The sequence below is a fragment of the Pantherophis guttatus genome, chromosome 2 (genome assembly GCF_059756535.1).
Source record: "Pantherophis guttatus breed Tessera chromosome 2, ASM5975653v1, whole genome shotgun sequence".
Taxonomy (NCBI): domain Eukaryota; kingdom Metazoa; phylum Chordata; class Lepidosauria; order Squamata; family Colubridae; genus Pantherophis; species Pantherophis guttatus.
In genome coordinates, this window is record NC_142064.1 from 146,522,527 (window position 1) to 146,550,147 (window position 27,621).

At 42.8% G+C, this 27,621-nt stretch overlaps 1 protein-coding gene across 1 annotated transcript; it reads right to left on the bottom strand.

The window, feature by feature from the left end:
- Positions 1-3,734: 3,734 nt before the first annotated feature.
- MMP19 (matrix metallopeptidase 19) lies at positions 3,735-27,035 on the bottom strand. Its single transcript, XM_060688825.2, has 9 exons — positions 21,988-27,035; positions 19,315-19,403; positions 18,912-19,042; positions 12,075-12,290; positions 9,138-9,383; positions 7,232-7,357; positions 6,138-6,302; positions 5,550-5,677; positions 3,735-4,757 (listed from the first exon to the last, which is right to left on the bottom strand). The coding sequence occupies exons 1-9, from the start codon at positions 22,084-22,086 to the stop codon at positions 4,530-4,532; spliced, it is 1,428 nt and encodes a 475-aa protein (XP_060544808.2). The 5' UTR covers positions 22,087-27,035; the 3' UTR covers positions 3,735-4,529.
- Between the last annotated feature and the right edge of the window lie 586 nt (positions 27,036-27,621).

Genomic DNA, 27,621 nt, shown 5'->3' on the forward strand with positions numbered 1-27,621 from the left:
AGTGGGGAAGACAGATTCACTTTAACAACCGTGTTACTAACTTACCAATGGCAGTGATTCACTTCACAACTATGGCAAGAAAAGTCCTAAAATGCAGCAAAGCTCACTTAACAAACAGAAATGTTGAGCTCAGTTGTGGTCATAAGTCAAGGACTACCTGTACATTTGTTTGCAGAAAATCTAGAATGTGGGCAGGAGCCAATAATGCCCATTATGAAACTGCAGTGAAATAGATTCTAGTCACTTCTCAATTATAAAACTAGATTACAAAAACTAAGGACAAAGTAGTACCCACCAGCCTAAAACTTAAGGTGGTTAGACATTCTCTCCAGTGGTGAAATCCAATTTTTTTTATTACCAGTTCTGTGGGCGTGGCTTGGTGGGTATGACAGGGGAAGGATACTGCAAAATCTCCATTCCCTCCCCATTCCAGGTGAAGGATACTTAAAAATCTCCATTCCCACCCCACTCTGGGACCAGCCAGAGGTGGCATTTGCCGGTTCTCCAACTACTCAAAATGTCCGCTACCGGTTCTCCGAACTACTCAAAATTTCCACTACCGGTTCTCCAGAACGTGTCAGAACCTGCTGGATTTCACTCCTGATTCTCTCCCACTTGCCAGGTGTTCTGCTTATAATGCTGCAGGATCTGGTCAACAGCCAGCTCTTTACCCTTGCAAAAGTGTTCGTCTCATCGTGTATTAAATTTGAAGCAGGCTTCAGGATTCCTTGCTATATTCCTCATGTCTGTTTGCAATGTGGAGCAGATACACATCTGTAACGTTTTTACATGCATGTCCCTAAGCTCAATGTTTCAGAAACTTTTGGAATGCACCAACGTAAGTGCAAAAAAGAAACATTATTTATGTTATTTATAAAACTGTTAACATAAAATGTTTAATTTATAAAACTGTTATTAATAAAACTAGACTTTCTTCCAGACTAGGGCAACCAGTAATTTCAATGTCTATCTCAGGGGTATCAAACTCAAGGCCTGTGGGCTGGATCCGGCCAGCAGTGTGGTTAGATCTGGCCCGTGGGGCCACCCTGGAAACAGCAAAGGACCGGCCTGCGGTGCCTATGTCAGCGAAAATGGAACTTGGGAGGGCTGCGTGCAGCCCTCCCAAGCTCCATTTTCGCTGGTAGAGTGCTAGCAAAACAAACTATTATAAAAAGTGGCATTCGATCACAAGGCAAGGAGGCATCGAGAAATGTTTCCCCTTTTGTATTTAAGCATCCAAGGAGGAACAGGAAAGGAGAAAGGGAAAGAGAAAAGAAAAAGAAGGAAAGATGGGAAGAGAGCAAGGAAACAAAAGAAGGAAAGATGACAAGGAAGAAGAAAGAATGAAGAGGGAAGGGAAAAAAAGGGAAAAGAAGGAAGGGAAGGGAGGGAGGGAGCAAAGGAAGGAAGGAAGGAAGGAAGGAAGAAAGGAAGGAAGGAAGGAAGGAGATTATAATGAGAAGGAGGGAGGGTCAATGGATCCTCCCAGCCCCACCTGGGCCACCACAGGTGCCCCTGGCACAAGTGATGTCGAGCTGTCCACTCCCACCCTGTCCACGACGACCCAGCCCCCCCGAGGTCAAACACAATCCTGATGTGGCCCTCAATGAAATCGAGTTTGACACCCCTGATCTATGTGATGGAGGTGTGATTGAGCCAATTGTAGTTAATGAAAATTATTAAATTATGGAGTTGGAAGGAATCACAAGGATCACATAACTCAGTTTGGTATAGTGGTTTAGGTGCTGGCTTAGAAACCAGGAGACTGTGAGTTTTAGTTCCACCTTAGGCATCAAAGCTGCCCGGGTGATTTTAGACCACTTACTCTTTCTCACAGTTTGGCCAACGTCAGGATTGACACCCAACACACTTCGCAGGGTGGTTGTTGTGGAGAGAATAGGAGGAGGAAGGAATCTTAGCGATGTTCTCCACCTTGAGAGAACATAATAAAGGCCAGATAAGAAGGTTTATCACCACCATCCCAAGCAACTGTTTACCTGTCTCCTGTTTACCAGGAGAAGTTCATTTACTATCAGGGCAGTGGATTATTGAATTAGGAGGCTGCTTTCTTTGTGGAAATGCAGATTAGGAGTCCTGAGTTAGATTTATTTCGCCTGCCATACCAACATTCTCATTTCAATTTTGGAATAATATGAAAAGTGAAGATTCAAACAAGCAGGAGCACATGGGCTTCTCTCAAAAAATCAGCCATTATGGCTTTCAGCCACATTGGGAGAACCAAATGGGACATTTTCCTTCCAACTGCTTTAATTCATGACAGATTCAAGTTACTTTGGAATGGTGGGAACAACGTGCCTTTCCAATGAGCAAGGCCTTCTCAGCCCTTGGGGAAAGGCACCAGATTGGAGATGACCTATTGCATGTGCTAGTATCTTCCTCTCCCAATATGGTGCCTTCTCAATTTCTTAGAAAGTAGGAATAGATCTGATGCATTCATTCAGCGCAGCTCCTTGACTGGAGTGCCTATCGGATTTCTTTTAAATCCAGCCAGCTGGCTGACATGGCAGGAGAAAGGAAGCGGTAAATGAGACAGACACTTCTGGACTAGGGGCCTTCCACACAGTGTTTGCACCCTTCCTCTGAAGCTTGTGATTGCCTGCTCATTGTTCTTCAGGAGCTGAGCCAAATTACTTCTTGCTATAATGTAAGCATAACTACTGTGAAACTGCTTTTCACTTGAAAATGTGGAGCTTAGGGATGGGTCATGAAAGAATAATTGATCCACCGGGTTCTCTTGCCTCAGCATTCCTCCTAATCCCTGTGTTTTAGCTGGTGTAGCGGGTCCTCCAAGTGGAATGCTGGCTCGGCGGCTACACATCTTCCCCTCAAAAGTTAATCAAAATTGCAAAGATAAACCAGAGGAGATTCTGTCAGTTTTCCCCATTGGCAGCATGACATGAAGGTGTCAAAGTACCAGACTATCTGGCTTCATTTCTTTTATTTCTCTTTATGTAGGATGCGTTGGTAGGAGGGAGTGGGCGGGATTGAAGTTTGTGGCTGTAGAATCTACAATGTTTTGACTGTTGTTCATTGTTCTCGGTGATGCAAAGCTGGCAGCAAAGGGAGGGTGGATAGAAACAGTGGCATTGTGAGCAACATGGCACTAAAGGGGAATTCTGTACTGTGACTTTTTGCAAAATGAGATCAGAACTATATTACAGAAATTGCAAGCTGACCTTCGCTTCTTTCTGAGAAAACCGATAATGAATCCCACCTCCTTTCTGGCAGGGTTAGCCTTTTCTTCTGAATGGGTAACAGAAGACTATTGTGAGTGTTTTAAGGCAGATTGGCATTGACTGTTGCTCATGCTAGCCCAGCCAATTATTTTCAATGGATAATTTCAATCGTAGCGGATCATGAAAGTGGAATAATGGTCCACAACTATGTTCAGGCCTGTTTGTAGCCAAGCCTCTTTGAGATAAGCTGACTACATTTCCTCCCTCTTCGTCTGCAAAAAAGTAAAATGGAGAGGAAAGGATTGTTCATTGTTAAATTTCTGTAACTTTCCCCCCCCCATTTCGAAATATGCGCCTGGGATCTTCTGCTTCCGATACTAAAATAACAGTTTTGAACCACAACCAGTGCAAAGGAGAAGAAGGGACGGCTTGTGCTGCTCTGCCTTAGGCAACCAAACATTTGGCCTAGTTGTACCCAGCTAAACAAAACCAGAAAGAAAAATAATTTCCTTGTCGGAAGAAAAAAGCATAAATACATATAGAACAATATTCTTTTTTTTTTATTGGAAACCCGGTACACTTTGTATAACTGGAAGCAACATTCTAGTCTTCAGTCATCCTGCTGGATATGTGAGATTAAATTATTACCATGGAATCTGCAGTTTGCCCTAACAGTGATGTTTGTGTGTTGGCGTGAATGTATGTGTGCATGCATTGCAAGAGATATCCTCCTGTACCTCAGGATATTCCATACATTTTCCTTGTGATTTCAGCTTTAATATTTTGCTGTTCTTCTGACAGAGGTACAAGTAACAGTGAATCATCAATACTCTAAAACTCTGCAGCTCTATTTGACTAGACACAGCCATAGAACAAGGAATGATACTTCTAAAATGCCCTTAAAGTTCCCTTTAAAAAAAACAAAACACCTCTGATGTTGAATTATTATTCTACAGACTGACTTCTTAGCTATAGTCTCCAAGGTCTCCTGAATCCTGAAACTGGGCTAGTTCCTTCTGCAGCTATGTTGCCTCCGAGATCATCCAGATATTTTTTTTTAAAATCCAGCATTTTATTTTTTTATTTTTTTATTTTTTAAAAAAGGTAGATATGTCTGCAATGAAGAAGCTCAGCGGAAACAGAGTTTCCACAAAATCAGTGGTTTTCTTTGCTCCTCTACCCAAGTTGATCCCATTCAGAAGACTTGCTCTTGTGCATCACCTGTAGGTGTCGCTGTGGGGTCTCTTAAAAAAAACAACAGCACATCTCAATTGCTCAGAGAAGGGCCTGCCCTGTCTCTGAAAGTTGTAAGCCAGAGCTTCGCCCTAAACATCAGCAGTTCATCCAGCGCTCAGCTGTGCTTAGCGGGTAGCCTCTCTCTACCCGAAGCTGGTCATTGAGTCTCCAGTAGCTCTGTCCCTTGAAAAAGTAGACCTTGCCGTTCTCCCAGGTTAGTGCAGCATCCAGATGCGAAGGAGCCCCGGTGAAGAGGGAGGAGATCTTTCTAGGGGTATTAGCAAAATGGCTCCCCAGTTCATCCCATTGCCAGTACTCCGTATCCTGTGAAAAGAGATTAAGAAGGAATTAACGCCCTTCCTAGCATTGTAGCTCCTTAGTCTGAATGCCAAGAACTACCTATCCTAAGCACAACACATATTTTGGAGCCTGTGCAATAATGGAGCCTGCCCAATTTTCTTTGCTGTGGTCGTTAAGCAAACACTGCAGTTGTTAGACAAATATAGTGGTCATTAAGCAAACCATAGGTGCTGTTTTGCAGAAAACCTGGAAATAAGTGCTATTGTTTGGCAAGAACCATCACAAACACAGTCCCATGACCGCAGGCCACTGCAAACAGCCGCAAATGCAGCTATGTTACCAAGTTCCTGAACTTCAGTCACATGACTATGAGCCCAACTGTTGGAACTTCAAATCCAGGTCACTAAGTGACCGGTTGTACATCAAAGACTACCTTTGTATCCCCTGTATTCAGAGAACTGGAGAATAAGGAGCATAAGTTGCAAGGATGAACTACAAAAACTATCTGAACCACAAAGAAAGAACCTTCAAAGAAAAAACAAGAAGTCCAGTTGCTTCCAGAAAAAAGCATCTTTGGGACAACCATGACCTGGACGCCTGAGAATCTCTACAAATTACTATCTGAACCACAATGAAGAAAACAGGGTTTTTTGACCAAAACAATGTCATATCCCAGCATACCCCAATAGTTCAGGCTTATCTCTGTCTCATGTATCTCCGAACTTGTATTTTCCATTTTAGGAAGCTTTTTGATTGAAAATGACTTCTAGCTTAATGCTTCCCAGAAGTTTAAACCCTCATGGTTTGTATTTTTACCTTAAATAAGAATATCTTCTTATTTACTGGCCAATAGAGAGCAGCATCTATCTTGGCGGGGATACGAGTGAGAGGTTTAGGGTAACCGTAGTCCAGCTTGAATCCCCGGTAACGCCATACTTTAGTGCCTGGTAACCAAGATGGAATGAATACAGATTAAAAACAGACAGTAAAATATAGTTTATAATCATTAATAGCAACTACAGAATCTATGGTCAAACCCCTGGTAGCAACTTTGTCTTCTAAAATTATTTACCCATTTTTGTGCCTATATAACAGCAAGGACAGCTTTATATCATTTCAGCAATGGCTGAGGGAAGCCACTAGTGTGAAAATGCCTGGAGGCAATTACATTATCTTATAATCACTTTGGAAGCCTTGTGAAGAGAAAAAAAAGGCATCATCAGAATGGAGGTAGAACTAAGTTTGGAAAAATATGTTTTTATTTATTATAAAATGAATGTGCTGCCCATCTTGCCAAGAGATGACTTTGAGCAGCTTACAGCAAAGATGTATCACTTTCTTTATAAAAAGGGATCAAGTTAGAGAATTTGAGGAAGGAGAGAGGGGTCATTTCAATGCACAGACCTTTGAAGAAGTAAGTGCGCCCCGTACGGGGAGAGTACACAGCGGCATCCAGCCATCCAGGCAGTCCCTTCCACAATGCTGAGATCTTTAATGGAGGGTTGGTACCGAAATCAGTCACCATCCACACATAATCACCATGGAAAGCATACGTCTTATCATGTGGTCCTAAATAGTAGGAGAGAAGAATTAAAAATCAATAATTGGACTCTAGTTGTTTTTTCTTATTTCTGAAAGACACAGAACATTATTATTATCTGTTTTATTCATTAAACATGAAACTCAGTCAACTGAACATTTAAAAATGTGTCACAAATACAACTGATGGTGTGGTTGGTACGGGTTGCTGCCAGCATCTTAGGTATCAACCAAGTATTTTCTTAAAAGTATCTTCTTAAAAGTATCTTCTTAAATTCTTCTTCTTCCTCCTCCTCCTCCTTCCCCTCCTCCTCCTCCTCCTCCTCCTCCTCCTCCTCCTCCTCCTCCTCCTCCTCCTCCTCCTCCTCCTCCTCCTCTTCTTCTTCTTCTTCTTCTTCTTCTTCTTCTTCTTCTTCTTCTTCTTCTTCTTCTTCTTCTTCTTCTTCTTCTTCTTCCCCTTCTCTTCCTCTCTCCCCTCCTCCTCCTCCTGCAAGAGTTAAAGCAGGAAGAGAGATCCAGAGATCCATGTGCCTCTTTAAGCGTTCATGGGTCTTCTTCAGGTCCTGGATTAAGATGGATGAATGGGTCACCTAAATTGTAGACAGATGGCTTTAATCACTTGAACAACTGCTGTTTCATGGATGGTATCATTTGTACTCATGTTGTTGTTTTTCAATTCTGTGTCATCACTCAGAGTGATTTAGGGTACGATGGCCACAACACACATTCAGGATTCCCTTTAATAATCCACAGCAATTATTTGTCTAACTAACCCATAAATCTCAACTCTGCTGGGCTTCTTCTATGCCTCCCCCTCAAGCATCTTAATGGGATGGCAGGCTTCCCAAGTTTTGTATTCTTTATCATTTTTTTCTGCTGCTGAGTTCAAACTTGGCTTTTTGGCAAGTGGTGGAAGAATAAGCTTGGCTCTAGAAACCAGGATGAGCAAGATAGCTTACCCAACATGATAGCATCCAGATCATCTCTGCAGGGGTCAGGGACTTTGCTAGGTTTCAGGGCAGCGGCAGGGGCTGTAGGGAGGGCAGGGGAGGTCTCAGGTGCAGTTGTTGACAGGGTCTTCTTACCTGATTAAAAAAATAATTTGAATTGTGAGTCAAGCCTAAAAGAACAGGGAAAATATTTGGGATGAAAAAAAAAAAAAAAGGGGGGGGGGAGAAATTTGTCAATGTATTTGGCTAACTACTGATCTCTTGCTACAAGTAGTCTCAATTTACGAACATTCATTTAGCGACCGTTCAAAGTGATGACGGCACTGAAAAAAGTGACTTATGATCAGCCTTCACACTTATCACCAGCACAGTGTCCTGCAGTCATAACTCAGACGCTTGGCAATTATTGCACATTTATGACTATCACAGTATCCCATGGTCACGTGACTGCTATTTGTGACCTTCCCAGCCTGCTTTCAACAAGCAAAGTCAATTGGGGGGGGAGAGCCGGATTTGCTTAATAACTGTGATGCACTTAACGACGGCAGCAAAAAAGAAATAAAATCAGGTGTGACTCACTTAACAACCACCTCGCTTAGAAACAGAACCCAATTGTCATTGTAAGTTGAGGACTACTGTATTATATTGATTCCAGACTTGCTTTCTTAAAGTCAAAAGCTTATTCAGAAATGCATCAGGAAGAAGTCCAGACCAATTTTGTCAACAGTCTTGGCTTCCTCTGCACATGATTTCAAAACCACTGGATCAGATCCCTTCATGACTGTCATTGTGAGAAACAGAACTCCTTGTTGCTAGGGGATGGACTAACCGGAGAAGACACGCCAACAGCCAAGAGGTCAAGTGGGAGGATGAGAGGAAAAGGAAAGGGAAAAAAGACAGTATCAGAATTCAAGCATAATGGAAAATAAACAGGGAGTTTACCCTCCAGGAGGAGCCTTCCTTTTGGAAGACATAAAGTGAAAGTTCATTATTTGTCAAGGGAGCTCTCCCTCTTCCCTATATAGTCAGAACTTTTTGTTTTACATAAAACTGGCTTGGACATATTAGGTGTAACAGGAATAATAAGTCTACAGCTCCCAGATTAAATTAACATGGGATTCAATGCAGTTATTTCAAATATTTCTATATGCTATTCTTTAAAAATTCATAGTGGTTAAAACCTAAAAGTGGACTCATAGTGAAATAATGCACTATCAAAAATTACACACACACACTATATATACTGTATGTGCGCATATGTACATACATAGATACATACATACTGTGTTTCCCCGAAAATAAGACCCTGTCTTATATTTTTTTGAACCCCGAAATAAGCGCTTGGCCTTATTTTCAAGGAGGTCTTATTATTTTGGGGCACGTGGAGCAAGATGGGGCTCCTCTTGCCGTCTTACCTGATTTCCAGCTCTGCGTTTAACTATTTTTGGGGAGGGCTTATTTTTGGGGGGAAGCTTATTTTAGCCCATGCCCTCAAAAGCCCAATTTGGCTTATTATCAGGGGATGTCTTATTTTCAGGGAAACAGTACATACATACATACATTACACATATACATATTACACATACATATGCTACAAATATACCCACTATGTCCATACCCATGACTTAATTATCCTGCTTTTGTTTCAACTCCAGCAAGCTTATCATAAGCCGACCCAGAGTCAAAAACCAGCCCAAATTGTCTGTTCCCAGAAGTTTTCCCCACCTTCCTTTCATAGGAATTCCAGCTGCTGTGGCTACACAATCACAGACAAAGAAAGAGGGCAGAGCAGCTGAGCATGTTAAGAATGACCTTTGAGGGTCGGCCCAAAGGCCAGGATGACAGTCCTGTCCAATTGCATGCAATTGGGCAGAGAGATTCCCAAGGGGTTGTGCTGGGCTGCTGAGTTCCTTACCGTACAGGGCCTGGATGCCTTCAATGTCATCCCGATGCAGGCGAAAGAAGGACCGATAGCCATTGTAAGAAGGAGCCATGAGTGCGGTCGGGTACCGAGAATGACCCAGGCCAAGCGCATGGCCAATCTCGTGGGCTGCTATGATGCGGAGGTTAATCCCACGGGAAGTCCCTTCTGTCCAGTACTCATCAGAATCAAAGTGAACTGTTCCTAATTCTGGGATATCTGCATGGGCCAATACGTGACCTGAGAGAGAGAAAGGATTGAGTGTTACTAATTTGCAATTTAGGCTTACACTTGTGAAATTTTGTTCTAAAGATGAGTGTCTTATCCTACCAATTCCTCTGCTCAGCACAGAGCCCCATTTCCTCCTCCTCCTCCTCCAGAAGCACCAATCATCCTATGATGCCCTGCTGCTTGAAGCATGGATGCCACCAAATGTGGCAGGAGAGACATACACATATAATTCAGTGGTGAAATCCAAATTATTTTACTACTGGTTCTGTGGGCGTGGCTTGGTAGGCGTAGTGTGGCTTGGTGGGTGTGGCAGGGGAAGGATACTGCAAAATCCCCATTCTGTCCCCACTCCTGGGGGAAGGATATTGCAAAATCTCCATTCTCACCCCACTCTGGGGCCAACGAGGTGGTATTTGCCAGTTCTCCGAACTACTCAAAATTTCCGCTACCGGTTCTTCAGAACCTGCTGGATTTCACCCCTGATATAATTGCTTAACCATCATCTGATACATTGCCTTCTAAATGGTTGAAGACTGAGATTAGTGTAAGCCTTATGATACAGATTTAATGTGAAAATAAGGACATTATAGTTGTTTACAATTTTTATAGAGAAAACAGAAAAGGGCAGCTGTCTATTTTTCATAAAAACACAGCATTTTTAAAAGACTTAGGTTAAAAACTACACAAACAAGTTGAGTAGTATTTTCAAGAAGAGTCTATAACTGCTCCAGCTTCTTTGCTGACAACAGGGGTGTCAAACTCAAGGCCTGCGGACCGCTTGCAACCCACGGGGTGCTTAAATCTGGAAATATCAAAGGACCGGCCCATGGTGCCTCTGCCAGCCAAAAGGGCCACGGGGGCTGTGTGTGGCCCCTCCGCAGCCCATTTTTGGCCTCCACAGCTTCCTGCAATACTCTGCAGGCCAAAAATGGGCCACCCGGGGGCCTCGCAGGGCCTCCGTGCAATCTGTTTTAGGCTGGGAAAGTGCTGCAGGAGGCCATGAAGGCCAAAAATGAGGCACAGGGAGGGCGCAGGATGCTGCAGAGTTCTGCAGGAGGCGTCCGTCCCGTTTTGGCCAGCACGGTGCTGTAGGAGGCATCCGTCCAGTCTCTCCCCTGCTCCCTGGCCCCCCGCTGGCCCGCAGAGGAGTACTACAATGCTGATCTGGCCATCAAAGATACCCAGTTTGACACCCCTGGCTTATAGGATAAAGAATGATTCCATTTTGAGTATTTCTCACTCTACACTATTGAAAAGGTTTCTTGTAATGTAACAACTAGACTAAGAGTTGTTCAACTTCACGTACAACCATGAATGTTATTAGGATCATCTTGAGGCTTTCACTGTCGCTCTTTTTTCTTTTGCCTCACAAAGTTGTCATAAGAACAAAATGGAGGTAAAGCATGTAAACTCCTGAGGTTCTTTGGAACAGGTGTTATGAAAGAGATAAGCTTTTGGTCAAGGCAGCCTTTTTGTGATCTGGATAAATTCGAATGGGGGCCTTGAAGTCTACCAAATCCAGTGCAGAGGGTCTTGTCAAAGTTCCCTCTGGGCAATTTATCATATTGAGCAAGGTGCAAAAATACATCCTTCTCAAATTTACCACATTATGAGATGACCAGTCGATGAAATTTAGAGATTTTGGCCAAATCTCTCTGAAAGTGTCAGCCCTTCAGTTAGGTCATGTCAAGAAACAAACCATACAAAGATAACTGGAACAGTTTTCTGTTGAAGGATATAGTTGCCAAAAACTTAAAACCTGCTAGGTTTTCTCTGTATATATACCAAGAGAATCAAGGCAGGGTTATTTAGACATTTTTCTCATATTTCTCAATTTTCCAGGACTGAATTGGTGTTCTCCTCCCTTAAGGTTCTTCCATTCCTTTAACAACGTTATTATCATATTCATTTACAGGAGGGGACTTTAAAACCTCAATTTAAGTTATCTTGATTTAAAATCAATGCATCTTCATGAGTACTAAGGCTGGTACTAATTGTACATTCCATTTATAACGCATCTTGGAACTTAAGATGGTACAAACAGTTTGTTATCATTTTACTGTATTATTTCCCCTTTTGTTCTGTGAGATAAACATTTGCAAATACACCCAGTGAGTTCCATAGTTGAGGGGTATTCAAATCCAAGTGTTCCCAGTCCTAGTTCCAATCATACTTGCTTACAATACCCTAAGAGGTAAAGGTAAAGGTTCCCCTCGCACATATGTGCTAGTTGTTCCCGACTCTAGGGGCTGGTGCTCATCTCCGTTTCAAAGCCAAAGAGCCAGCGCTGTCAGAAGACATCTTTGTGGTCATGTGGCCAGCATGACTAAATGCCAAAGGCACATGGAACGCTGTTACCTTCCCACCAAAGGAAGGTAACATTTTCTATTTGCATTTTTTACGTGCTTTGAAACTGCTAGGTTGGCAGAAGCTGGGACAAGTAACGGGAGCTCACCCAATTACATGGCACTAGGGATTCAAACCGCTGAACTGCCGCCTTTCGATTGACAAGCTCAGCGTCTTAGCCACTGAGCCACCACGTCTCTCATACAATACCCTAGTTCTATCAATAAAGCAAAATCAGGCTTGTGGTCTATCATATCCTTGCCAGCTGCTTTACCCCGTTTCTGCTAACATTGTTCTCATTCAAACTCCAGCGAACTCCCCCTACCCCTTCCCCAGCCCTGCTTGGGTCCATACCGGGTCCATCGAAGGGCCGTGAGCAGATCCAAGGAGAAATACCATGGAAGGAGAGGCGGATGTCGGCACGGCCAGTCCGCACCTCCTGGAAAGTGAGCTGGGTCACATCACTCCAGTACTTGAATGCTGTCTGGATAGCAGTGCGTGTGGCAGGGATCCCCAAGTCTTTGCTGTAACTGTAGATCCTGTAAGTTAGATGCTTCTTGTGCCAACGACCTGTAGAAGGAGGCACAGAACCAAAGGAATCAATGATTGAGCACTGGCTCCCCTACAGAAATAAGGCAGGATGAAGGTTGGGAGAATCCCAGCCTTTGTGTGAATCCTAAAAACAAACACAAGAAGGGGATATCACTACTTTTAAAGTTTGTGTAACAGCACTGTCTCTGTCTCTGTCTCTGTCTCTGTCTCTGTCTCTGTCTCTCTCTCTCTCTCTCTCTCCCTCCCTCCCTCTCTCTCTCTCTCTCTCTCTCTCTCCCTCTCCCCCTCTCTCTCTCCCTCCCTCCCTCTCCCTCTCCCTCTCCTTCTCTCCCTCTTTTTTTGAGAACTTAAACCTAAATGGAAATCCTGAAACAGAAAATCTAGAATCCAGTATACTGCCAAGAGTCACAGATAGCTTAAACTCTTTTTAGAAGCATTCCACTCTACAATATTTTATCATAGTCCTATGTTTTCTGGAATTATCTTTAATTAAACCTCCAGTGCTATGCACTTTTATTCTGGAATACAGGTAGTCCTTCACTTAACAACCAGAATTGGGACCAGAATTTCCATGGTTAAACAAGGCAATTAAGTGACTTGTGCCTGATTGTATGACTTCTTTTGCCACAGTTGTTAAGCAAATCACTGCAAATCTTAAGTGACTCACATGGACATTAAGCAAATCCAGCTTCCCCCATTGACTTTATTTGTCTGAAGTCATCTGGAAAGAAACGGGACACTGCAACCATCATAAATATATGCCATGAGTGGCAGGTTGCCAATCATCTGAATTTTGATAATGTAATTGTGGGGATGCTATAGTGGTTGTAACAGCGATGGCTGGTTGTAAGTCATTTTTTCTGTGATAACTTTGAACAGATGCTAAAGTTTATCTGATTCGTTTAGCAGCTAAACGAATAATTGTAAGTCGAGGACTACCAGTACAAGAACCAATTTTACTGAACCTTGCTGTCAAAGACCAGCAAATTTATTATCACATAAGCTTTTATGGATTTCAGTCTATTTCATCAAGATAGCTGAAATATAATTCCAAGAAGAAGTTTAAAAAATGTACATAGCTGTATAGGAGGGGAAGGAGAGATAAGAGACAGAGATACAAAATTCCTTCAGACAACATGTGAGGAGTCTTCCTTTGGCCTTTTATACCGTAGAAATAACCAAGTGTCTTGAGTGTATTTTTTAAAAAAACTGTATGCCATACATCTGAGATACTCAAAAACTTATCTGATTATAAAGGTGTTAGTCTTTAGGGCAGGGGTATGTAACCTTGGCAACTTCAAGGCCAACTTCAACTGATGCTGGCTGGGGAATTCTGGGAGTTGAAGTCCACCAGTCTTAAAATTGCCAAGGTTGGACATCACTGCTTAAGTCCCAAAGGTGCTTTTTCAAGAGGCAACTGGTCTTTCTGGGTTTTCTTTGAAGACGTTTTGCTTCCCATCCAAGAAGCTTCTTGGATGAAAAGTGAAATTTCTTCAAGGAAAAACCAGAAAGTCCAGTTGCCTCTTGAAAAAGCACCTTTGGGACAGCCATGACTTGCATGACTGAGAATCTCCATAGACATCCCTGCTTTAGGGTATCACTTTGTTATCCTGGCTGCAAAAGACCAACATGGTCGTAGGAACTGATACTCATGTTTTCCCGAAAATAAGACCAGATTGTATTTTTTGGGGACCCCAAAATAAGCACTAGGGCTTATTTTCAGGGGGTGTCTTATTTTTTCCCCAAATGTACAGAAGGCCCACTTCTTCTGCTTGCTCGCGGCTGCAACAGAGCAGGAGACAGAGCGACGTGCCTGTCCTTGCGGCCACAAGGCGGGGCTGGAGCTGCCCCACATGCCCCACACCAACTTACCTCAGAGCCTCCTCAGCCAGACCATCCATGCCCCAACACCTGCCTTACCTCACGGCCATGGTACACCACTCAGCCTCATGCTCTGTTGCGGCCGCGAGCAAGCAGAAGTGGCGGCCATGTGGGCTCCTGCTGCACATAGCTGCAGGTGCTGCCTCCATGAGGCAAGTGTCGGGGTGTGAATGCCCTGGCTGTGGGAGCCCTGATGTAACTGGTGCGGGGCGCATGGGGTAGCCACAGCAACATGAGCAACCAGATAGAATGGGTGGGCAGCTGGCAGCTTAGGCTCTTAAGTAGGATTTATTTTAGGGGTAGGGCTTATATTAGGTGCACACATAAAATCATGCTAGGTGCTATTTTTGGGATAGGTCTTATTTTTGGGGAAACGTGGTACTTGGAAATATACCCTATACCTGGGATGGCAAACCTTTGGCACAGGTGGCATGCGTAGCCATATCAGTGGGCACACCAGCTCAGCTCTGGCGCGCATGCGCGTGCCAGCCAGCTGATTTTCAGGCCTTCTGGGCCCACCAGAAGTAGGGAAACAGGCTCTGGAGGCTGGGGACAGCAAAAACTGTCACTTCCTGTCCCACTGGGAGTTGGGAAATGGGCCGTTTCAGTCCTCCGGAGGGCCTCTGAGGGAGTGGGAAAGACTGTTCTCGCCCTTCCCAGATGCATAGAGAGGATCTGGAGCCAGGCGAGAAAGAAAAACGGGCCTATCGGGCCATGGCGTGCCAGGAGTGGTGGGGGGAGGTTGCATGTGCATGCACAGGGCAGGGTGCATAGAATTATGAGTGTGGGCACGCACACGTGTGAATCTCCCCCCCCTCCTGGCACGCAATGGCAAAAAGGTTAGCCATCACTGCCCTATACTAAAGAAATTTATTGGACTTATTTTTTCAGTCAGCATGAGTAAAACTGGATTTCCAGGCCATTACAACCACAACCATTACAAGCTGGCCCTAATTTCTACTTTAGGTCAGAGCTACATGCCCATTCCTTTCATACTAAGCATGGGTGGAGTGAGTAGACTAATTCATTAATCTTGGCTTTGTGCATCTCTTTGCTCAAACATATCAGCTCAAAGTAGATTCAAAGATACTTCCAGGCAAATCCCAAACCAGCCTTTTGAGACAGGCCTGGTTAAAGACCAGACACCGCAGGAATGCCAGAAAAGCAACTTCATTTTTGTTTGATACACTAAGAAAAATCTTGAAAGTCTCTTCATACCCTTCACTGCTCCTTTTTAAGGACAAAAGAAACTCAACGTAGATTTTTTCTGAATCTCTTTCTCACCTTTCTACTGTCACAGGACAGAGCAACTGTTTTTCTTCCCCTTCTTAAATTCATATATATAAATTTGATTTATATGCTCCCCTTCTCCGGAGACTCAGGGCGGCTTACAATGCGTTAAGCAATAGCCTTCATACTTTTGTATATTTATACAAAGTCAGCTTCTTGCCCCCACAAACTGGGTCCTCAATTTACCTACCTTAGAAAGGATGGAAGGCTGAGTCAACCTTGAGCCTGGTGAGATTCGAACTTACAGTAATTGCAGACAGCTGGTGTTAATCACAATGCTTTTAGTCTGCTGAGCCACCAGGCCCTTATTTGCATGGTGAATTAATAGTTTTGCCTGGATACGATGGAGACTATCAAAAAATTCCTTGGCTATAAGCTAATTAGGGAAGTGGAAAAGACTTCATGGAAAAAGATAGGGGAAATATTTTTTTCTCCGTATTACAGCCAGAAAATTACCTAGACTTGTCATGAAGCCTCTGCAAACTCAGCATGACACACTTTTGATCACTGGCACTGATGATGTCACCTATTCTGGTTAAGGAAACTTGTGCAAGAAACCAACTAAGCTCAGAGAGTTCCAAAGACCCCTTATTTCATCCCTGAGCTACAAATGTTCTCCTTTATTGTTTTTTATCAGTTTACATGGAGGAAATTCACAGCAAGTAAAAGTCTTACAATTGAAATGATTGCCTGCTAGTTCTCAACTTACAACCATAATTGTTACTGTTGAGTTAAGTAGTAAAGAGTTAAGAGTTTTGTCTCATTTTACCACCTTTCTTGTCACCGTTGTTAAGTGATTCACTGCAGTTGTTAAGTTAGTAACATGGTTGTTAAGTGAACCTGGCTTCCCCATTGACTTTACTTGTTAGAAGGTCACAAAAGATGATCACCTGACACTGCAACCTTCATAAATATGAACCAATTGCTAAGCAGACTATTTTTTTTTTTACTTTGGTCTCAGTATTCCATCTCTAAAATGAAAATAAATCTTTGAAAACTGCAAAATGTCTTTCCTAATCTGATCTTTTCTAACTCAGCTCTAATATTTTTAAGAAAATGGGGAGAAAATATACTTGTAGGAATAGGAATATTCTTTATTGGCCAAGTGTGGTTCGACACACAAAGAATTTGTCTCCGGTGCATAAGCTTTTAGTGTACATTAAAAAAAAACCAAAGTGGTAAGTAATAGATCATAAATCATAAGGTACAATCCTAAATCACAAGATACAAACAACATGTGATAAATCATAAGATACCAATAGGAGAAGACAGTATGAAAGATGAGAAAAATGAGTAGATGTAGCTGCCATCATAACTGAGAAGGGAAGGCATCATCATGAAAAATGCTGTAATCCATCAATTACAGATTTTACTAGTTTTACTGGGTGCCTTTGATAATAGCCGCCTGCTGTTAGAGACTTTCCAGCTCTTTGCTGATGATTATAATGTTTAGAGAACATACAGAAGCGTCACAAGCCTCTTAATTCTTATTTTCTCCAAACTGAAAAGAACTTCTACATCCACCAGAATCCTTTGGCAAGTGATGGCTTGGGAAAGAGGCCAAGTCTTATCTCCCTTGCCTTAAGTAAGATAAGAAATAGTAGTAGTCTCCCACTTTATCAGCCCCAGGAAGACTTACCAATGAGATAAATCCTCCTTTGAACTGAACTGAAGAATTGAATCAAGTCTTGTCAAGAAATAAAAAAAGGGGGCCATTGATTTCATTCCCTAGCAAACCACATAGATTCCTACCTTACTCATATAATACTGGGTTGTCCCTGCAAAGCGTGGATATACAGGTAGCCCTCGGCTTGCAACCACAATCGGAGCCAGGATTTTTGTTGTTGAGCAGGACAGTTGTTAAATGAGTTGTGCACATTTTGCAACCTTTTCTGCCACGGTTGTTAAGTGAATCACTACAATTGTGAAGTAAATCAGGTGTTCATTAAGTGAATCTGGCTTCTCCCACTGACTTTGCTTGCCCAAAGCTGAGAAGGCAGCAAATGGGGTCACGTGAACCCAGGATCCTGCGACTTTTGTAAATATTTGCCAGTTTCCAAGCACCCAAACTTTGATTACGTGACTGTGTGGATGATGCAATGGTTGTAAGCACGAGAAGTGGTTTGTAAGTTATTTTTTTCAATACCATTTTAACTTCGAACCGTCACTAAACAAATGTTTGTGAGGACTCCCTGTTATATTAGGTACACCTCCTTCATAGGTGTTTTGAGGGCAAGATTGTACAGGTAGTTCTCGTCTTAACAACAGTTCATTTAGTGACTGTTCAAAGTTACAACGGCACCAAAAAAGCAACTTATGACTGCTTTTGATAATTATGACTTTTGCAGCACCTCCATTGTCACGTGATCAAAATTCAGATGCTTGGCAATTGTTTCACACTTACGACCTTTGCAGTGTCCTGGGGTCATGTGACCCCTTTTGCCACCTTTGCCACAAGCAAAGGCAATGGGGAAGCCAGGTTCACTTAACAACGGTGGCAAGAAAGGTTGCAAAATGGGGCAAAACTCACTTAACAAATTTCTCACTTAGGAATATAAATGTTGGGCTCAATTGTGGTCATAAGTCAAGGACTACCTGTATACAGTATAGAAAGCCATGCTCCATTAAAAGCCCCAATATCAAAAACTTGCAGTGGAGAACAGAACCCTGATTCCAACACTCTTTTCTATCCTTCCTGTACGGAGTTTTAACAATCTCCCAATTAACCACCCAGTATTCTATGTTCACTGAGCATGCTCAGCCTACACTGCTCTATCTTTCAGGATTTGTCTATGTATTACAATTTATATGCCGCTCAGTCCAACAAGGCTCAAAGCAGCTGGCAAAAGAAAACACCAATACCCTTGAGTAATGTTCTTAAGCCAAATAGAAATAAAGCAACAGTGCCCTGAGGAATACACATACATACATACACACAAACACACAATCCCCAGCAGGAGTGCCGCTTGTCACCAATCTACTCTGAGATTCTTCGGAAGGACCACGTTTTAATGATTTTCTGAAAAACCAGCGGAATGGGAGCCAATCTAATCTGGGGAGGCACGTCCTTCAAAGAAGAGGGACAGCAACAAAGGAAGATGTTCCCTCACTTGAGGGTGTCTGGCTCAGGTTTCCCCCCCCTACTTTGGCAGACCTTGTGACTCCCACCAGGGTGATAGTTCCCTTTTGTGTGTGAATGTGCCATTCGGGCTACATAAGAGCATCTGAAAAAAAGGTGTGATTTCTCTATTATGCAAATCCCAACATCAGAGAGGCTTTCGATTCGAACACAGGGCCCTGCAGCAGAATTCCCAAGGATGAGATCTTCATCTCAGGGCAACTGAAGTCCCTTTCTTGCACCCTTTAATAAGCCTTCACCCTTTCCCCACACCCAGGCCTTCTGCAGGAACTAGATTTGCCCAAATGCCAGCCACCAGGCCTCCAGGAAGCAAATTGAGGTATGCTCACCCAAGAGGCGATATTTGAGGGTCCTTTCATTGAAGGGGTCATCCACACCACAGCGAGGCTGCCTCATCTGGGAGAGGGTTGCCATATCCACCTGCCCAGTGTTTGGCAGTCCTGAAGCAAGCTGAAAAGCTCTGTTGAATCAGAAACAGGAGGGAGGAAAGAATACACACAGTGATTGGCATTGTCCAACACGTGGACTCTGGTTTACTTAAAAAACCAAGTTCCCCAGGTTGCAGGACACTCAACTCATGCCCCCCCCCAGTAGCCTAAAATGTGCTGGGCTTGTCCGTGGTTCCCTTGTGCTCCCCACCCAAGTGAGACTGCTGACAGGACAACCCAAAGTTTTTAGTGTGTTTTCCTGAAATATATTTCTGATTTAATATCCCTCAGCTCTTTATTTTACCTCAAAGCAACCTCGATCTCCTCTTCTGTGAACTTATGTGAGAATCGTTCTAGCGGCTGCTGTAAGTATCCAAACTGCAGCAGGAAATCCTGAAACAGGGAAATAAAATTTAAAGGTAAGCTCACCCCCAACATTACTGGAACACAGACAGTCCTAGTAAACTGGGTGTAGAAATACAGAGCCAAAGGTGCTTTTTCAAAAGGCAACTGGACTTTATTTTGTTTTTCCCTGAAGATGTTTCTCTTTTTATCCTAGAAACGTCTTCGGTTCTTCAATCAATCAGAACAGAAGAAGCTTCTTGGATGAGAAGTGAAACGTCTTCAAGCAGGGGTCGGTTCTAACCGGCTTTACTACCGGTTCTCTTTGTGTGCGTGCTTTGCGCGCGATCGTCGCGCATGCTCGGTTCGCTCGCAGGCACACCAAACTTGCGCTTCGCACAAGCGCGTTGCGAATCTGCCCAGCTGAGGTGCGGCAATCTGCTCTGCCGCACCTCTCAGCTGGGTGAAAAAAGAAGAAATATAAGGTCAGAATAACGCAGGGGCGGGTGGGAGGGCCCAGCTCCCGAAAACAGAGAACCGGTTCGGTGACGTCATATCGTCACCGCTACCGGCCCTCGCGAACTGGGCCGAACCGGGAGGAACCCACCACTGTCTTCAAGGAAAAACAAAAGAAATTCTAGTTGCATTTTGAAAAAAGCACCCTTGGGATAACCATGACCTGGATGACTGAGAATCTCCATAGACAAATACAGAGCCAGTTTGGTGAAGTGGCAAAGGTGCTGACCTAGAAACCAGGACACTATGAGTTCTAGTCCCACTTTAGGCATGACAGCCAGCTGGGTGACTTTGGGCCAGTCATTCTCTCTCAGCCTAACCCACCTCACAGGATTGTTGTGGGGAGCATAGGAGGAGGAAGGAGTAATATGTATGTTCTTTACCTTGAGTTACTGATAAAGTAATAAAGGTGGGATAAAATTCTAATAAATAAAGGTGACCTTGATGAAGATAGGCAGGAGCCATTACTGAGGCAAAAGGGGCTGAAGCATTTTTAAAGGCCAGAACAACAAGATAAGAGTTAGAAATAGCTCAAGTGTACACCTCCCTAGTCCTTTATAAAGACAATAAAATATAAAGAGGAGGAGGAAGCTGGACACAATCAGACTTGTGAGAGTGTGCCGTTATAACCAATCTCAACTTCTTTTGGAGTGATTTTTGGATCCGATCCACCTAAACGGGTTGACATTGAGTAACCTCCGTGAGATCCTGTGGTAATTTCTCTCTGTGCTAATCAATGCTAGATTTTGCAGGCCACAGACCTTCCTTTTTCTGAACCTATTTGGATCCCCCTGCTGTCTTTAAGTGAATGGAGATAGCAAAATAGCACAAATGCTAGGAGTTTCTCATGCAGATGCACATTTTAGAGGATCCTCAATAGCCACTTTGTTCTTCCAAAGCATTATGTCTCTTTCACAGATACATTCACACTGGTGTAACCGTTGTTACATTTTGTGGCATGCACACATTATTATAAATAGCACACTGCTGTTTCCTTGATCTGTCCATGATCGGACCAGATTCTTTTGCTGTGAGCCAAAATTGCAGCCTTGGTTGTACAGTACCGCAAAACTCCTCAATCTGCCATTTCAGCTCATTACAAGTGAGTCAGCCATTCATTTTGCTACAAGAACAGAGTCCGTGATAAATTGAGTCAACATGGATTAAACCAGGCAGATGAAACCTGAGATTTATTAAAAGCCAGGAAGATAGATGCAAGTCTAAGATGGAAGTGAAGATAGATACAACTAAAATAAAAATGAAGACTGGCTGAATTCACCCATTATTGTAAGCCAAAACAAATGAACCAGTAATGGTTTATTACAATATGTGAACCTTATCAATGCAATCTTTATCCACCCAGTTTAATATATTAATTTTTGTCCTTGGATCAAGGCCTAGGCAATGATTAGATAGATAGATAGATAGATAGATAGATAGATAGATAGATAGATAGATAGACAGATAGAAAGGTAGGTAGGTAGGTAGGTAGATATAAACATAGATGGATATAAAGATAGATAAGAAGATAGACAGAGAGAGAGAGAGACAGACAGACAGATATAATAGACAGAGAAAGAAAGAAAGAAAGAAAGAGAGAGAGAGAGAGAGAGAAAGAAAGAAACAGACAGATACCCTTGAAAAGCCTTTTCCCAATCTTTCCTGCAGGACCAGAAAGAAACATTTCTGCCAGCCATGTTGGCAGAACATTTAAGTATGGCTAACTCAATCACGTCTTGTTCACTTAATCTTGTTTTCTAGTTAACACAAAGCATGCTGACTTATTCATAACAACACAAGCAGTCTTTGTACATACACCCCTACTAGAGTTAGACTTAGCTTTTTTGCCAGAAAAAGTTCTACTCCCCGTGTTTTGTAAACATAGTTTTAAAAAGCTCTGGAATAAAAGCATCTCAATTTGGAAAAAGGATGAATAGGGGATTGAAGTCCGAGGAGAGGATGAAAAGCCTGGGGAGATACAGGTCAGGTAAGGTCAGGCCAGGCTAGGCCAGAGAGTGAGCCCTTCCCACCCTTCTTGTCTCCTCCTGACAAGGAGACTCCTCGTACAGAGGCTTTTGCTCTTCCGTCAAAGGGGGAGGGGGCTCTGGGCTCAACCTACCAGGGCTTCTTCCTCTTCCATGCTGTTGAGAGCAGCCCCCTTGGCCGAGAGGACCCAGGCGAAGAGCTGGAAGAGCAGAGTCAGCCACGGGAGCTTCATGTCTGGTTTCCTCACAAGCCAAGCCAGAGGCAGATCTTCAGCACTGCTCCCCAAGAAGGTTCACAGAGCACTTCAATAACTTCTTCCCGCTCTGGATTTCAGGCCAAGCAAATCAGAACCTCGTTCTCCACCGTCTCTCTTCCTCTACAGCCCAAGTTTTGCTCTGCCCTCCTTGATCCCTCAATCCATGGTATCTTCCCTCCCCTTTCCAAAGTTTATAAATCGGCCAAACAGTGGAGTGAGTCACTTCCAACAGAAACATGTTGCAACCACAATAACCCCCCCTTTTTTTGTGGCAGAATATTAACTCTTTGAAGAATAAACTTTCTCTTAAAGTGACAGCTCCTTGTATGGGGACCTTCTTCAAACCGGTCAGCCTGATGACCCTCGGGTTCCATGATCTGTACAACAGTGTGTGGTTCAGATGCCTGAATGAGGCCTAGGTTGTTTTCACTGACAACGCTTAGTAGCTAGAATAAAAGAAAATATCTGGAAAAAAAATTGCTTTAATTACACAGCTTGTTTTAATCAAATCCAGAGATTCTGTTCAGTTGGAGAAATATAGCAATACGAGAAACGAAGCCCACGCAAAAAGCCTGCCTAGGCATAGAAGGCCAATTCAAAAGCTTTTCCTTGATTCTTGCTTCCTTCCTCTTGTTATGAATCCCCCCTAAACGAAGAGCAAAGCTAATCAACTTTCAGCTTTATTCTGACCTGGAAAATGTGCATGTTCTCATAGTGCTAAGAAATATTAGCTTGCCTCAAATATCATGAATTGCCCAAGTCTTAAGTAGCATTTAATGCAGGGATAGGCAATCTTCTGGCAGTCCAGGTGGCATTTGACACTTTGAAAGAGGAACGCTGAAGGCTGAATATGGCCATTCAATACATGAATTAATGTATTAATGATTTGACATTCTGGGGGTATTTTTTAACAGTGATGAGCAAATCTTAAGGTTTAGCCTACAGTTCCTATGTGTTTCCCAACGCAAAATGATAGCAAACTGCTGCCAGGTTTCAGTCATATGGTCTCCAGGAACTCACACACATAATATAAAACAAACTTCAGTGCTGCTTGTGGTCTTAGGGCCACCTACATCCCAACCATGATTTAGTATACTGTATATAGTAGACATAGGGAAACTCTGACCTCCAGATGTTACTGAACCACAATTCCCTGCATCTTGTACTTAGAACATGTTAATTAGGACTGATGGAAGTTGAAGAAAATGTCTTACTCCACCAATGATTCAATGCTCTGAACTCAAGTTCTTCTATAGACATTGGACAGTGTGCATACATATGTAAGTGTGTGTTTAGAACATAGAATAACATAAACATAGAATAACATAAGCATAGAATAACAGGGTTGGAAGGGACTTTGGAGTCCTTTGGACTTTCAGCTCGAGCTCGAGTGGGAGAACTTACATCATTCCAGACAAATAGTTCTCCAGTCTCTTCATTGAAAACCACCAGTGATGAAGCACCAACAACTTCTGAAGGCAAGTCCTTCCACTGATAAATTGGTTCTCACTATCAGGAAAATTTTCCTTAGTTCCAGGTTGGATCTCTCTTTGATAAGTTTCCATCCGTTACTTCTTGTCCTGCCCTCAGGTGCCTTGGAGAATAGGTCAACTCCCTCTTCTCCAGGACAGTCCCTCAAGTACTGGAAGACAGCTAACACGTTACCCCTTAGTTCTTCTCTTTATTAGACTAGGTACACCTAGTTTCCCCAACCACTTATATCTGGAACCCTTATCTGTTTCTCTTCTGTAAACTCTCTCTAGGATCTCAGCAACATTTTGTGGGACATTATCAATAAATTTAAAACAATTAAAAGCCATACATACAGATACAATAGGTCTGTCCCTTGGAATTAAATATAATCCATTTATTTCATAGTAAACCTTTCCAAGAAAACTGCAGGGACTTATCCAGGCAATCTTTGAGAACCAGACACAATTGAACAGAAGGAAGAAAAATAGCACTGCAACTAGCATGAGCTGAATATTACTTTCTTTTGATTCCAGGAGTGTGAAGGCAATTGATACAATAATCTGGCTCCCTAAATAATTTGATTCAATCGTGAACAAATGCTTCCTTTAATGCAACTCAATGTCCCTTTCTGATTTCTAAGCAGATTGTCCCTCTCATGTCCCAAAAGGATATGTTCACAGCAAAACTTAAAAAAGAAAAAAGAAAAAAAAGAACAGGCAATAATCCCAGATTCCATTTTTTCCCCCAGCAATTGCAAGGAAGAAGAAAAACAATCCAGGATAAAGCATCAACAGAGCCCTATCTGTTTTTCCCATCCTTCATGCCAAATCACTGACATTTAACTTTATTTTAGGGATTTCATGAGTTTTTTTTTTCCCCTACAAACCTACTGTACAGACATACATATTTAGGGAGATCTGTGAATCAACTGCCAGCACACCAATTGACACAAACGAATGTCAAAGGGACACATTTCATTGCCGTCAGATAATGTGACTGATCATGAGTCAAAAAGGATACATATTTCTGTGCAATGATTCAACTACTGCTGTGCAAAGTGTTTGTGAGGCTTGGTTTTCATGATGCAAGCCCATCCTTCATGCAGGTTGACATCCTTCATTCAAGTTGCAAAGCAACATGTGAAACCATCCTTTCAATTCTAGGCACACTATCTTCAACTTCTCAAAACTGTGGAAATACCCAATTTGAGTGATGGTTAATTATGTGCTATCAAGCCATGGTCAACTCTTTGAGATCACATAGATTTTCTCCACGATAATTTGTTTCCAAGCCGGTCCTTCAAGATTCACTACAACACCCTCCCCCATTCAGTTACCACTGTAACTGAATCTATCTGCTGATTGGCTTCTTCTTCTCTTTCCTTCCATCTTTCCCAGCATTAAAGCTTTTTTCAGATCTTTGCATAATGTGTCCAAAATAGGAGAATCTGATCTTGGTCATCTGTGTTGGAACTCTGAATTGGATTGTTCAATGATCTTTTTGTTTGTTTTCAGTGAAGGAAAAACCAGTGATAAAAATGTTCTTTCGTTATTCTCTTTCTCTCTTCCATCTCTCTTCACATTAATATTAAAATAATTTGAACGGTGGATATCAGGCATCTATTTTATAAACCATTTATCATTTCCCATCATAAGGTGACCTCTCCTCTTAATTCCCTCCACAGAAACCAACTTGACTGGCAAAAGTGTTCCTGTAGCATTTTCGACAGAGTTGCCCAGTGCATCTAACAGGTGAACTTAGAAAAGACAGAACAATTACAGATGGTGCACAATGCTCTGGCCAGGGTTGTTCTATCCCAGTGCTAGCTTTTGAAGGGCATCCTGGACAATTTGAAACAAATAAATAAAATTTATAATTCACTTTCCATATAGGCTTCCCATTTCCAAGAATTTTCCCCAGTCTCTAACTAATCAAAAGTTATCTGCTGGCACAATTAGTAGCCCCCAATATTTATTTAAGCAAATCTTATTTATCAGATTTTTAAAAACCTATTGTTACTCTATTCAGAAAATTAATTAAAGGCATTGTTAGCCACCTAGAGTTGTCCTGATAAGTGGGCAGTCAGGAAGAAAGGGGAAGGGGAAGGGGAGAGAGGGAGGGAGGAAGGAAGGAAAACAGGCATTGTCTAGGCTGCAGTGCATCTCAGCCTGTTTGAACTTTTAGTCAGCTGACCTCAAGGATTGCTTTCTAAACCATCCAATTATATAAATACCTAGTTTGCTCTTAGAACATACCACTCAATATGAGTAATTTGCGACGGAGAGAAAAAAATACTATTTGTTCTCTTGCTGTTTTATTTTGCGTGTGCATCGTTCTCTGCTCTTTGGAAGTTTTAAAAGGTGACCTCAAACTACCTTAGACCACACAACTACTGTAGCAGCTTCTGACCAGAGGTGGGTTTCAGCAAGTTCTGACCAGTTCTGGAGAACCGGTAGTGGAAATTTTGAGTAGTTCGGAGAACTGGTAGTAAAAATTCTGACTGGCCCTGCCCCCATCTATTCTCTGCCTCCCAAGTCCCAGCTGATCGGGAGGAAATGGGGATTTTGCAGTAATCTTCCCCTGGAGTGGGGAGGGAATGGAGATTTTACAGTATCCTTCCCCTGCCACGCCCACCAAGCCATGCCATGTCCACCAAGCCACACCCACAGAACCGGTAGTAAAAATTTTTGAAACCCATCACTGTTTCTGACCACTTGGAATGCAGTTGTTCTTCCCCGAGAAACTGGATGGGGTTGGCCCTTTGTTGAGGCCCAAGAACTTGATTTGCTATCTCATGGACTTGGTGCAATTTTTAAGTGTTTATGCAAAGCAAATTTTGGAAAGGAAACTATTGAGATGCATTAATGAAGTAAAGTACACAATTTCCATCCTCGTGCCACATGAACGGATTCAGCAGCCAGTGCTTTGGGAGCTGGATAATATGGGCAAATTAGGTACACAAATAACCATTATTTGCAATGAAGAATTAGAGCCACCATGTAGGAGTGTAAGTAGACAACTACAAACAATAAATACAGAGGTGCAAATTGTCGCTTGAGATCATATATTACTGCATAGCTAATTCTTCCCATCCACAGTGTGGCTGGATAGAGACACAGACAGAGTGCTGGATTTTACATTTAGCAGGAGCAGTTCCTGTTCTTTAATTAACATTTGGCTTTGAACTTCAGAACTGGTCAGAGTTGGCCTTCAGATCAATAGCGGCCAACGCTGGTCCAAACCCTTGTGGTTAGATATATGTGTCACAGCAGACCAAGGACAGTTTGAGAGTCCTCATCCAACACAGGCCAGCAGCCATTCCAGAACATGGGGAATGACAATGATATGCAGTGGACAGACAGCTAAGGAAGTATGAAAGAGCTGCCTGCCTCAGGGAAGCAACTCAGGATGATGTTAGAGTCAGAGTAACCACCCCACACCTCTCACTTTTATATGCCGCTTGATTGTGGGATCAAATATTTTTCAGAATCGCAAAGCCTGAGAACGGCATCAAGATACTGTGGCAGATACCCGTGGGGAGAGGGTGGGGCAACCCAGCTTGCATCACATTGCCACAGGCTTACCATTGCCATTACCACACAACATTTCCAACAAAAATAGTCCATGGGCCTGGGAAGGATTAAAATCCATGGAAGAGTTTCCGAACAAGCTTCACCACATTCTGAGGTCCATTCGTTTATGTGTTTTTTCTTATCTCGGCAAGCCGACTGTATGTAGAATTTCAATACCGAGCAGCAGATCAATATGTCACCTAGTCTTATTTTCTTTATCTCTTCCCTAATCTTAACAACCTGTTTCAAATGAACATCTGGCTGTTGAAGTAAGATAGTTCTAACCCCCCCCCCCTGCTTTCTGAAGCCTCTAAAGGTGGCTGAACTCCAACTGCAAAATCTCTCATTTAAGGGCCTTGCTGGCAGAAGCTGGACACAGCATGTCAGCAGTATCTGGAAAGTATGTTCCTTACACCCTTCCAAAGAACTGAATAATGGAGAAGCAGATATAATTGTACGGGCGAAA

Coding starts and splice junctions, on each gene's coding strand:
- MMP19 (XM_060688825.2), bottom strand. CDS start 22,086: ATGAAGCTCCCGTGGCTGACTCTGCTCTTCCAGCTCTTCGCCTGGGTC. Junction 12,291..18,911: donor CCTCAAATATCGCCTCTTGG/GTGAGCATACCT, acceptor CTCCTTCTACAG/GTCGTTGGCACAAGAAGCAT. Junction 7,358..9,137: donor AGGCATCCAGGCCCTGTACG/GTAAGGAACTCA, acceptor TTTTTTAATCAG/GTAAGAAGACCCTGTCAACA.